Source organism: Cylas formicarius, unplaced genomic scaffold, assembly GCF_029955315.1.
Source record: "Cylas formicarius isolate icCylForm1 unplaced genomic scaffold, icCylForm1.1 PGA_scaffold_4__25_contigs__length_36172078, whole genome shotgun sequence".
NCBI classification, from domain to species: domain Eukaryota; kingdom Metazoa; phylum Arthropoda; class Insecta; order Coleoptera; family Brentidae; genus Cylas; species Cylas formicarius.
The window spans coordinates 16,362,618-16,375,441 of NW_026844334.1; the positions used below are offsets into that span (position 1 = coordinate 16,362,618).

General features: G+C 37.0%; 1 protein-coding gene across 1 annotated transcript; it reads right to left on the reverse strand.

The window, feature by feature from the left end:
* Positions 1 to 801: 801 nt before the first annotated feature.
* On the reverse strand, positions 802 to 12,579 carry LOC132701165 (cadherin-86C). The gene is made up of 13 exons (XM_060668888.1): positions 12,427 to 12,579; positions 11,387 to 11,437; positions 11,135 to 11,331; positions 10,655 to 10,865; positions 10,414 to 10,598; positions 10,200 to 10,357; positions 9,794 to 9,900; positions 4,660 to 5,947; positions 4,244 to 4,563; positions 4,007 to 4,190; positions 2,278 to 2,478; positions 1,740 to 2,225; positions 802 to 1,688 (listed from the first exon to the last, which is right to left on the reverse strand). The coding sequence occupies exons 1-13, from the start codon at positions 12,437 to 12,439 to the stop codon at positions 1,025 to 1,027; spliced, it is 4,065 nt and encodes a 1,354-aa protein (XP_060524871.1). The 5' UTR covers positions 12,440 to 12,579; the 3' UTR covers positions 802 to 1,024.
* Positions 12,580 to 12,824: the final 245 nt, after the last annotated feature.

Sequence of the window (12,824 nt, forward strand, 5' to 3'; positions counted from 1 at the left end):
TTTGTTTTCGAAGGATCCGAGCCACTTCGGACATTTCCGGCATTTTACCGCACGGGTTTGGAAGCAATCCTTGAATTTTGTCGTTTATCAATTCTGACGGTCATGTCAGTGGATGTAGTCGTGTTGTTTTGCGAAAATGTATCCAACAACTAACGGTTGTAGAAAAAGTTCAGTATTCAACACGTTCGGTAAACTTTTCAGGTCAGTCGTTTATTAAACACTCGCTGCGCTCGTGCCAAAGAAACACGGGACTCAAATGCCGTTTACTACATTTGTTGCTCAATATATTATTAGCAATGTATTTTGTATGAAATTCTAATTTGAAGGAATTCGAAAGTTCGGACTTATTATGCAATAAACGCTTGTGTCAAACAAACTCAAATGCCGTTTACCACACTTGTTGCATAATATACTATCATGTTATATGTCAACTGTTAACTTCTACATTGACTAGAGTAATTAAAACCAGCAAGTCCGTTGTTATTTCGCAATTTTTATTAATAAATTACAGAAATTTATTAAAACCAAACATTTTTGTTTCTGGCCTATTTTTTAGAATCTTGAAAACATTAACATATTATACCTCGGCACTTCTCCATGTTAAGGCATTTAGGCATTGTTCATTGTTATTGATTTATTTACAAAAACAAAAAACAATAAATGAAAAGTTTACTAGGCAATCAAACTAACCAAAACTAAAAAACTAAGTTTTTATTCAAAAATTTCAAAATATCCATATGTTAATTTTAAAAATTTTTGAAAATCAAGTTTTGTTTTTCTTTTCATGTGACCTTCTTTACAGTTTGCCCTTTTTTACGTTTTGTCTCATTTTGACTTTTTTGAATTTGGTTTTTAGTGAAAAATCTTGAAAGGGTCGGTATGATAAACAGGAATTAAAAACTAATAAAATAAACTTTATTTCCCATAATAAACAAATAATTCATTTGTTATGTCATGTCGTCTACGTGTGAGGATAACTTTGGTTGTGTCCGAAATATATACAAAAACTTATACAACATAAAGTCTAAGGTGTCGTAGAACTCTGGGGCCTTAATTGCCTGGTCTGCACGTCGTTGTAAGCGATTGTAAAGACGCTTTTTTTCTGGGCCATTTCCGGTTTATTTAACACGATGCCCGAGTCGGTATCTTCTTCGGGCTTTCGTTTTGGATAATGCGCTTCGAACCTATGTTCTGAGTGTTGCAGGAGAGGGTGTTCCGGACCCGCAGTATTTTTCCCGTTAACGATCTTTCTCGAGCTGGATTCTGTCTGTTTCAAGTACCGGGCCTCCACCGCAGGAACTGCCACTCCATCACCTTCGGGTTTCTTCTGCTCGCTTTGTGTCTTGGCTTGTTTGTTTTTGGTATACCACTCCATATATCTCGAGGTTCTTTTGGGAACTTTTTTCTCCTTCGACCCCTTGGCTGAAGCCAAATCATTGTGACTTTGAGATTTCTTTACCGGCAGCTTGGACTTTTTCTTTTCTTTATGGTCGGGTTCGATTCCGCGCAGATCGGTTTCTGAATGGTATTTCTGTCTAGGCGGAGATCTGGGGCTATCGTCGTCGAGGCTGTCGGCGGAATACCATTCCGCTTGGTTGGAAATCTCCCTGATATCGATGTAACTGTTCTCGTCACTGTGTTCAAGCGATGCTGAAATTTCGTTTAATACTTCTTTCTTCAGGCCTGATCTAGATGTAATAGACAGTGAAACTGGTGAACTTGTGCTGAAAAATGGTTACCTGGAAGATTTAGATCTGGTAGTGGTCGATGTCTCGCTTGTAGCCTTCTTCTGTCTCATGTCGCTCGTTCTCGTTTGCTTGATGTCGGGCGGAGACCTACCGTGTTTAACTTTTCTCGGTTTTTCAACAACTTCGACCTCCGATTCCTCTTGTATAGGCGTTTTAATGCGATGTTTCATTCGATGATTCCTTCGTTTAGCTCTCGCTCTGACAATGGCGATTTCCTCGTCGCTAGCGTCAGATAAGTCGTAGTCCGATTGGACCCTTCGTCGAGGTGGCCTTAAGTATTGAGGCTCGGTCTGAGTAGCGGCGTTCTGATCGGTTTGGGTGCCAGCCGGCAACGATTGCGTCTCAAGGCGAAGGTCTCTTTCGCGATCCAAAATCAGTTGACGAAGCAAAGCGTTCTGTTGCCTCAACGAAGCCTCTAAGAACTCCTGCTCCGTCTGGAGTTTGCTCACAGCGTTTGGCAGAGTGAATTGTGCGACTCTATAACAATATTTATCGCAATGTTATAAATTTTGAGGAACAAACGATTTACCTTGCAGCTTCGGCTTGTTGTTGATCGATAAATCGTCTCATGAGAATATCTTTGCCGCTATCGGGCAGGTATTGCTGTTCCATAAATGCTACAGGTATTACGTTGGGCTCTTCTCCAGCTCTAGTGACTAGACGTAGGATGTCCGCGTTGCCTTCTCTTATGTACATGGGATCTCTAGTGACCTCTTGTGTTTGATGATGTCTGATGCATAAATAATCGAAACCAGTATTATTATGCGGATCCAAAGGTCACTGTATCACAATTATAATAAAACCACTTAAAATTATACGCTTGTCCGGTTTTTCATGTCATGATTTGAAGGGTAGAATTAAACAACATAAAACAAAAACAAACGTGAAGGTTTTTCGATAAATCGTTAAAACCGCACGTTAAAACAGATATTAACTATTGGTGGCAGGTGTTGGGGTTGGTATGCCCCTACTTCACAAGGAACGGAAACGTTGGAAACATTGGAGACAGCAATATATTGTTTTCAAATATGTTACTATTATATTTCTAGCAATATTTCAAGAAAGTTCTGCTTGTTCTGTTATATTATTTATGCTGAGTGTTTTGTTTAAAAAAATCGTGAAATTCAAATACTTTTTACAGCGAGAACCTTGGAAACAACATGCCAACTAGTTCCGCACAATAACCTAGTATATTTTAAATATTTAAAATTTTTAGAATAACTGTGCATCGCAAATGTATTTTCTTGCCAATTTTTTTGATGTTTTATTTTTTAAGACTTAATGTTATTGTTTCATTACATAGTCGTTTTAAAATAAACTATGACAAGGATACTTAATAGTTTTAAAGTATTGTGCAAAAACATTTTTTTAAGAATACACCCGTAAGTTAGTAAAGAGAGATTTGGATCAAATATTAATATTTTTAGCTTAGGATCCTACAGTTTACATAAAACCAATTATAAATGAATCACCTTGTATAACTATCTAGGATTACACATTACCCAGAAAATTTGAATGCACGAACAGAAAATCAGTATTTATTTGGTTGGTTTGGTTATAATCCTTCCCGACTCTAACAAATTCCTACGTTTTATGTACACCGCGAACCCAATAAAACGATGCACTACACGATCTGGAAACCCATAGGAGATATGAAAACAAATTTCGAAAAAAAAAAGTGTCCGACCCGACATCAACTTTGTTATTTTAAATGGAACACCCTATATATTTTGGCATTTTTTAAATCCTCGCTTAAAACAAAGGTCACTTTCTTAAAAAATTCCTATTGGAATTTTGCATAATTTAGGCAGAAATTCAAGTTATGTGTTTTTTTTTTTTCATATAAAATTGTGTTGTTACGCTAATGATCCAGGTATTGCAACAAAAAAATTAACCACACACTACGGAGATGATGCACTACTCAATCAGTTTGAAAGATACGCCTCAGCTTATACAGGGTGACCCAAATAGGTAGTGCCGTTATGGCGAATTCAATTAACAACTATGCAAAATTCCAGTAGGAATTTCTTAGGAAAGTGACCTCTATTTTAACACATAATTTCATAAATGTCTAAATATACAGGGTGTTCCATTTAAAATAACAAAGTTGATGTGGGACACCCTGTATCAACAAAATTATAATATTTTATATCTCCAGGAATGTGGGAAACTTTTTTTCGTATTTCCTATTGGTTTCCAGATCGCATAGTGGATCGTTTTATGTGGCACATGGTGTACATCCCCATTTGATATCATACCTAATAAGTCTTATACCACCGCGGTCAGAACCTCTCTCCATCTCGTGCATGCGTAGGGAATCTATGTCCTGGTCAATTCCAACGGCTACAGGTTGCGCACGTTCCCTCTCTTTTGCCCATTTTTCATTACGCCCAAACCATTCGGCAACCTGAACTGATTTACTTTCCCTGCCTTGTCCGGAACCTTGACATATCCATGGTCAACTTACAAATTTAAACGTTGAAAATTCAACTTACCTCTTATTAACTTCTCTACAATTTCCGTAGACTTAATCTTACGTCTTTTCGGCGGTATGTATAGAGGACACGGTCTGCAAATGCAACACAGGATTAAGATGATGGCAGCGAGAATGGCGAGAATGATGAGTAAGATCACTAGCCATAACAGGCTACCGCTGCTTCCTTGTTCGATCCGAGTTTGTTCTTTTTCTCGGGTAACGGTTTGTCCTTCATTCTGCTGCTGACCTTCATGACTACGAGAATCTAAAATGCTTTGAATTCTGTTCAAATCGACGACCGAGTCTTTTGTGTAGTAAACAGTCGCTACCACTACGGATCTGCGGAAAAAATAATAAAGATCCCAATTTCATTTCTTCTTTCTCTTTTCCATATATATTTAAGAATGAATAAGTTTAATTTGGTGCATAACTCACCTATCACCGCCTTTCTCCCTAGTCACATATGCTGCTCCAGGCTCATCGCTTACAAAGGGTCGGATTTCATCGATGGTCACCCTTCCTCCAGTTAGTGCTCTGATAGTATGTTCGGCCTCACTTTGGCTGGGCGACTTTCCCGGCAGAATAAACACCATCTTTCTGGATTTGGCTTCTGGGGGGTAAATGCGGATCTCGCATTCGCTGGACAATATCGGGATGCCTTCGTCATATGCTCTAGCTCTGATCGATACCAGCTCTTCACTTCTCCAGGTGCCCCTAACGAACACTTCGCCGGAAAGTTCATTTATCGTAAGGCTTTCAGTGCCGTTGATGAGCTCGTAGTGGACGATATTATTAGGCGAGGAGACGTCCAAGTCTGTGGCCCTAATGAAAGCCTGGGTGGTAAATCCAGTACCATCAGGATTCAAAATAAATTCGTACACATCCTTATCGAACTCGGGCGTTTGATCGTTAATATCCAACAGGGTAATAACTATTTCGGCAGTTGCACTGAGACCATCCCCATTCTCATCAGCCGCTTCGACTATAAGTTTTATGATGGGCATAGATTCCGCATCTAATCTGGAAGAATCCGCCACTGTAATCAACCCTGACTCTGGATTCAAAGCAAACAATCCACTGCCTCGTCCACTGAGGCTGTTGTATCTAATTTTGCTTCCCGGTTCTCTGTCTACGTCGGTGGCTTCCACCAATAGCACTGTAGTTCCCACGGGAGCGTGTTCTTGAATATTGGCTTCAAACGGAGATTTAACGAATTGGGGAGGGTTATCATTTACGTCATTTAAAACGACCACCAATTTGGAACGAGCCGAATAATTTCCCTTCCCTATCTCCTTGGCTACTATGTAGCATTCGACGTAGTGTCTTGCTTCGTAGTCGAGCAGTCTGTTGTCGTGAACCGTGATTCTGAATCTGGAATGTCCTTCGACAATGCTCGGTGTGATGTCAAACGTTCCGTTGTTGTTCAGTAGCTCCAGTGCAACGATGTCTCCCGGTTGGGTGTTGATCTCAGCTTGCAGAAGATCCAAAGTTGTTCCTATGGGTGCGTTTTCATCTAAAAGGGCGTGATATTCATTGGAACCGAATGTCGGTTGACCGAAGGTCACATCCGGCAAGATAAAGGCCAATTGAATGCTCGTAGATTGCGAAGGCGCTTCGTCAAGACTGGATCTGACCTCTTCCGCTGTTACATTGAGCAAAATTGCTTGGCCCGAATTGGAAGATGACATGATGTCCGACACGGGTTTGGTCAGTTTCAATTCCCCTAAAATATTTCACAGATTGAGCAGCAATTTCCACCATTCCACCGATAGACTTGTAACTTTCCATTTGTATTTAAAAATTTAAACAGCATAGACAACTTTCTACTGATAACAATAATTATTATATTTGCTAAATGTAAACACTGCACTACTACAATTTTATATACTTATTTATCAGTATTTTTGCTTTTTCATAAACTGCGGCGAAATCTAAAAAATGCATATATAAGTCCAGTTTGATCTAGATAATGTCATGAAGGTTAATTTATCAAATGAAGAAATTATTAGTTGTTTTTGCATTACATATCTTAATTTTTTCATACTTTTTGGTAAAAAAAAAGAAGTACCGTTTTTTTTTGTTTTTGTTTTCTTTTTAGCCGAGCTGACTGCTTTTAAATTTTTGTACGAAAGTTTTTAGTTAAATTTAAAAAAGTTTTTTGTCTGATAAGTCCATTCTGATACAAATTAATAGACGTTTTATTAAGTGCATCTCAATATGTAATTATTAGTAATAACCATAATAATAAAATAGTCGGTATTAATCTAATGGTTCTCTAATGCATGCTTTTATATTTGTTTTTTTATAATTTCTGTTCATGTGTCTTAAATTACTAGTCATGCGTTATTATAAAAAATATTATTTAAAATTTAGTTGGTGATGAAGTTTGATATGTGATGATATAAGATAAGGAGCCGTTGTGTTTTATATTACACTAACAAAAATGACTATACTAGTTGCACAGTGGACAGTGGAGAAATTAAGTTAAATAATTCGGAATATTCTGAAGAATATTGACCAGAATATTGACTGACCGTCTCTGGTTAAATAAGTATTAATTATTAGTATTGGTCCTAGTAATGAAGGGATTGTCATATAAGTTATTTAGATGGAGTGCAAAATTATTATTAAAAATAATGTGTGAAGAGTATATTCTCTAAGTTTAGTGATATACTTCACCAAGAAAAAATATTTATCACAAACATTAGAAACAATAAAATTAAACTCAGTCATCCCTACAATAGGTCGCAAAACCAGGGCCTAGCATCTTAAAAAAAAAAAATAGGAACAATCCGCCAAAATGACATAAAACAAAAATAAACAGGTGGTTTCTTAACTCAATCACCCATTTATTTTTTTGCTAACATCTAATTTAAAAAAATCTTTGATAAAAAATGTTTTAATTTATTTCGACTATGACAAATCCCAACTATAGATAAAATCCCGAAATTTTCATAGAATAACGCAACTAGTGATCATAATATCAACTGATAGAACGGATAGTACAAGCATTTTTGTGTTTATAGCGATTTTCTTTGTTTATTTGCAATAATTTTATTTTTTTTTGCAACTTTTATTTATTTATTTACTTGTTCATGTTCATTTCGTAGGAAAGTTAAGCGTTTCCTTGTAAACCATTGCGTGTGCCCCCTCGTCATTGAAAATGTAAATAAAATACACATGCATTAAGTTTTTGGCGCAAATGTTATGCGCGTCCGCATATAGACTGATATATGCATAATTATGGATCACGAGAAGGTTGCCTTTGATCGAAAAATCCAGGCTCTGTTCAAGGATACATTCAAATCGCTGTGTTCCCGTTAATAGGCGGAAGTCGTTGCGTCGAGGAAAAGGCCTGCGTGTTAAACGTCTTACCGACAAGTTTTTAATGGGATCCGAATTAAATCCTCTTTTTGGTAAATACCGTGGCAGGTTCGCACGAAATGCGATCAAATATTTTCCGTTTGGGAATCATCGTTAGTTCCTGAGGTTTCGTTTTTTTTTTTCAACAAGGAGCGCGGTGGACGATCGCGTGACAGTTTGAACCGTCGGTGTTTCGGGGGAAAGTAATTCGTGTCACCTCATTTATATAGGTGTAGGGTAAACGCAAAGTTAAGTAAAAGTAAATATGCTATTTATGACGTTAACGACAATATTAGAGCCGAGATTTCTTTTTGTTCATTTTATTGTTTATTTGTCACACAGACAATACGGAAAGCATTTTTGCGTTCACTAGCGAAAATCAGATAATGTCAACGTTTATAAAGACCATCAACTAAACTGATGGACGCTGGAAAGTGGTAAATTGACTGTTTTCATCTGCAAAATATAATGTATATTGAAGGTTCGTTTCGTTAGCTATCTTTTCTTTAAAGTGGTGGTAAACCAGGGTTATTTAGCAAAATATCTTAGTGAGCTCACTGTCTCGTACGTCGTGCGAGTTTTAAAAAATTTTCAGATAAAAATTCATTACGGGCGAATCGGGTAACAATGGGGCTCATTTTCATTGTAATGGTCATTTTTCTGTCTCGTTTTTATTTGGGTTAATTATTTGTTAATAGGTTCTGTACGAAACCATTATTTTGACTCTTTTTGACGCTGACAGTGTTCGATGTAGAATACTAGAAAACTGATGGTGTTAATTAATTAATATTTTTAAAAATGTTAAAAGCTTGTGTTGGATATGGTTACAGTATGATGTATATATAACCAAAAAAAGAACCTTTCTTTTTTTAAGTAACTCAGCACTGCATAATCTAATGATGTTTTATAAAAAATTATAATCATGTAATAACGATTGATTTAGTTGTCACACAAATTTCAAATTTAAAAAAAGGAAGTTAAGTAAAAACGTGTGTATTTTAAGTCTTTTTGGAAATAGTACCAACAACACACCCCCATTTATATAAATGCTCATTAGTAGCTGTCTTTTGTATGGCGTTATTTGGTTAGTTTTTTGGTGGATTGAGTTGAAGTTGAAGTGGATTGAATAAAATAAATAAATGAGACCCTAGATACCTTGCGAAAACAGAATAACAAAATTGCATTTTATATCATTTTAAATTTTATAATTGAAAGAAAAATTGGGAAAATGTTTTATAATAGTTGGCCTACATTTGAGGAGCTTCATTTATTAGTAAAATTAGTACTTTTCCTCGTGTAGCCTTGGATTGTTTTCATGAAATATCACATACAACTAACGCTTGGAGCGTTGTGCAATGTTTGTAAAATATAGTTGCTATGGGAGTTTTTACACGGCGTGTTTAGGGTAGATCTTGCGCAAACGATGCGAAAATCGTATACTTAGCATAAATTACAGTGCGAACATTAATTATAAATATTGTAATGTTCACGGTTAAAAAAAACAATGTGTAACATACACTTGTGTTTATGATCTCCATGAAAAGATTACAAGAAAAAAATGATTTTTTTCCTAATTCAAATAGATAGAAAGTAGATTTTTACTATGTTTACTCATCAATAAATAAAATAAAATAATATGATATAAAATAAACATATAAAAAATTAGTATTTTTATAGCTTAAAGTAAAACCCAATTTAATTTCAGAAGGAAGCTTCTATAGCTATATTCCTGCATTTGTATGTACTAGAGGGGTGAATACTAGTATATGTATTAACATATCAACGAGTAAAACATATTTTTAAAAGGGAAAGAAAGTATATTTTTTAATTGTCACAACTGGTCTGAATTTTTGTATTAAAACCTTTGTGGTAACAACAAAAATACAAGAAGTGATTTATGATGACTTGCTTTGAAAAAACATTTTAAGCCCGTTCCATCCTATTTTTTATATTAAACTAAGCATGTTACTTATTTTACAACAATTCAAAGTAATATATATATTTCTAAGTTTTAAGAGAAAAATTGGTTGGTAGTGTTCGGCAGCGCCTCGTTAAGAAAATCAGCTTTCGGTCTATTCTTTATTGCTTGGTATTCTGTTAAGTAACAAGTAACTTCGAAAATAAGTACTTCTTGGAAACTATTTTTTTACAGAATAAATTAATTTTGTCAATCAATATTATTAGGAGAAAATACAATAAGACTTACCCGTGCTTTCTGATATATCAAAAAATTTGCTGTACGTATTATTTGTTTTGGGCAGATAATAACGGATTGGTCTTGGGTTTCCGCGGTCCCCATCCTCGGCGTGAACCCTTGCAAAACAAAAATTCGTTTAAATTTTATACGATTTGAAACCTCTCTCTCTCTTACAGGGTCGAGATAAGAGCGAACAACGTCCACATAAGCATGATCGAAACAGAGTGTCAACTGTGCACTGCTTCGCATTTGATAAATTGAAAACTGTCTACATTGTCGAGCACTTTTGTAGTGGTAATTGAGTATAATAATTATCACGGACAATACAATGTATTGTTGAGGGTTTTCCACAGCTTTACGGGGACGCCGTGTTCGAGTAGCTTTTAATGGCGCAGTCGCTAAGACGCACAATTACCTTAAAATTATGTCGCCGGGTTTGAGCTTCGAGTTCAATCTGGTTATTAGTGGCTTTATGGTAAAAATTGGGGGCGTATCTTGTTCGTCTAGAACAGCCACGACGAGGGGCCACCCAGCTATGTTGCGCGTATCTTCTTTCGTATTGCTCCAGGGATCCTAAGCGACAAGAAGACATTTTCTCATCTGAAATAGTTTTTTGTGCAGGAACTCACATTCGCAAGAATCGTAAGGTGGTGGACCGTCTGGATTTCGTAGTCGAGGGAATTTAGAAGCACAATCGAGCCCTGAGCGTCTTTCTGGGACACGAGCCTCTGATGGATCCCAAATTTTGGAGATCCGTACAATTCCATGTAAACGGCTTTCATTCTATCCGGGTTGCCTCTAGCGATCAAAAATCCTAAATAGAATCGGGTTAAAAAATGCACCTCGTCTACAACCAGCGCGGGGTTGTACCTATTTCTGTGTTCCTGGTTGCGTTTTCCGAGACGTAAAGCAGCGCCGGCGCCCCCGGGAAAATCGTTTCTATTGGCGTGGTCGCGTTGGTGGCCTGGAAAGAGCAGTTGGTAGCCGCCGACTGACCTCTCTGATTACGCACTTCTACGACAAAATCGTAGAACCTTCCCACCTCTAACCGCCGACTCAGTATTACATTTGCTTGACACACCTGGTACATCGCAACGACATTAGCATGGCGCCTGAAGTAGCCGCAATGTAATCGCTTTTTTAAAACGTCGCAACGAGCGCCTTTTGTTGGCGAGAAAAATTAGACCTTTCCTTGTAAAGGGGATCATTAATTTTTTTTTGTAAAGTAGTTAAAATGATTGATGGATATTGGACGTTAAAATTTCATTGGTCGTGTGAAGTTTTTCTCACCGAGAGCTTTTTATGCTATTATGTCTTAATAGTCTCGGAAATAACACCATTTGGACTTACTGAGTTAAATTTCGTGCAATTTAACGCTTTCAACTCGACGGCCGTCGGCGTGGGCAACCTGAGACCGAACGACAGAGGATAATCGAAGGCTGTGTCAGACACCCTTAGCCTGTAGATGACGGAGCCCACGCGAGCGTCAGATGGGATTAATTCGTCTTTGAGCAACGCGGTGGGGTCGAATACCAATACTCCCGAAACTATGGATCAGCACATCATTTTTGTTCGTGTGATAAAAATGCCTACTCTACTCACCCAAAAAGTGTCCACCACAGAGAATTAGTAAATACTCCAGGGTTACCGAGGCTGCAAAAGAGAACGTGCGTGATTAAGTGTTCAATTAGCTCCACCCTCCAATCGAGCTTGTAAACCAGACGATGTCGAGAGTCAAAAATACACTTTTCAATGCAGTAAGAACTGTTACACAACCTGGTGCTCAGAGCCACTGCTTTAATTATCTAGGCCTCAAGAAAAATAATTACTTCAATTTCTGTATTTTCAGGAAAGTGTCCTGAAATTGTTCAAGCTCTCCACTTTGAATCGAGCAATTTGGTGTCATATTCTAAGTTATAATCTCCATGCTAGACTTCTTTAGGCTGCGGTAACGCTCTTTCCAAAATATGTTTTCATTGAAAAATCGCATAATTTAGTATGGTGAACTGAAATAGGACAAAAGGTTAGAGTTTAAACGTGAAGCCTATTATAATACTCACAGAAAATTGTATTGTAAAAAAAAAATTAAGTTAATTGTTCTTTAAAATTTATTAACGTTAACCTTATTTAACCTTTTTATACTATTTCCGTTCACCACGGGTATATTTTCCAATACATTTTTTTTCCATTTTTTCTTGAATGAGACGGACTAGTCCCAATTGTAGAGCTAGAATTTTTGCGATTTTGCGATTATTCAACTCTAGAATTTTGATTCGAATATCATTAACAGATTATTTAGCGGTTTTAAAGAAAAATTAGCAGTGGCTTTAATATAATTTGAGTCAAAGCAATCCTGTCAAAAGTACATACATTGTGGAAATATTGTTTTTAATTGAAATGCATAATTTTGGATTTAAATTCTGAAAAAAGTCCGACAAGGTCATTGAGCTTTTGGTCAAAAAATCGTTAATGGGTCGTCTCTCTCTTTACGATAAAGAAAATAAAATTTTGAAATACTGGAAGTGTCCAAAAAACGAAAATATTTAATTTTGTATGTTGGAGTATAGCAAAATTCAAGTAACTCTAAATCTAATAATAGCGACGTTTCGATGAAGAACTATCTCGGTTCCTATTGAGCTTACCATTGTGTTTCATTTTCGCGAAAACGCAAAGCCTTCGTCACACACGAAAGACCGTAAAAAAAAACGAATCGAAAAACGTGTTTCTTCGGAGGCGTGAATTTTTTCGCGGTTGTGTACTTTGAGTCGCAGCGCGTATTTAAATAGTGCTATGGGGGATATTGGTCATCTGGTTGAGTGGCCGGTCCGGTCGCCTGGAGACCCGACATCATAACATAAGAATCGATGAGGCTAGCGCTGGCCACACGCCGGACTACTTACGTTTCGAGAGGCCAAGCCTCGTTTCAGAGTAGAACTTACGCTACTGCAGCAGCCTAGATGTCTGGAATAACTATTGCGAATGGATGAAGTTTCTTTTACAAATGGAGCGTCGAAATCACGAGGGGAAAATGGATTTAGCA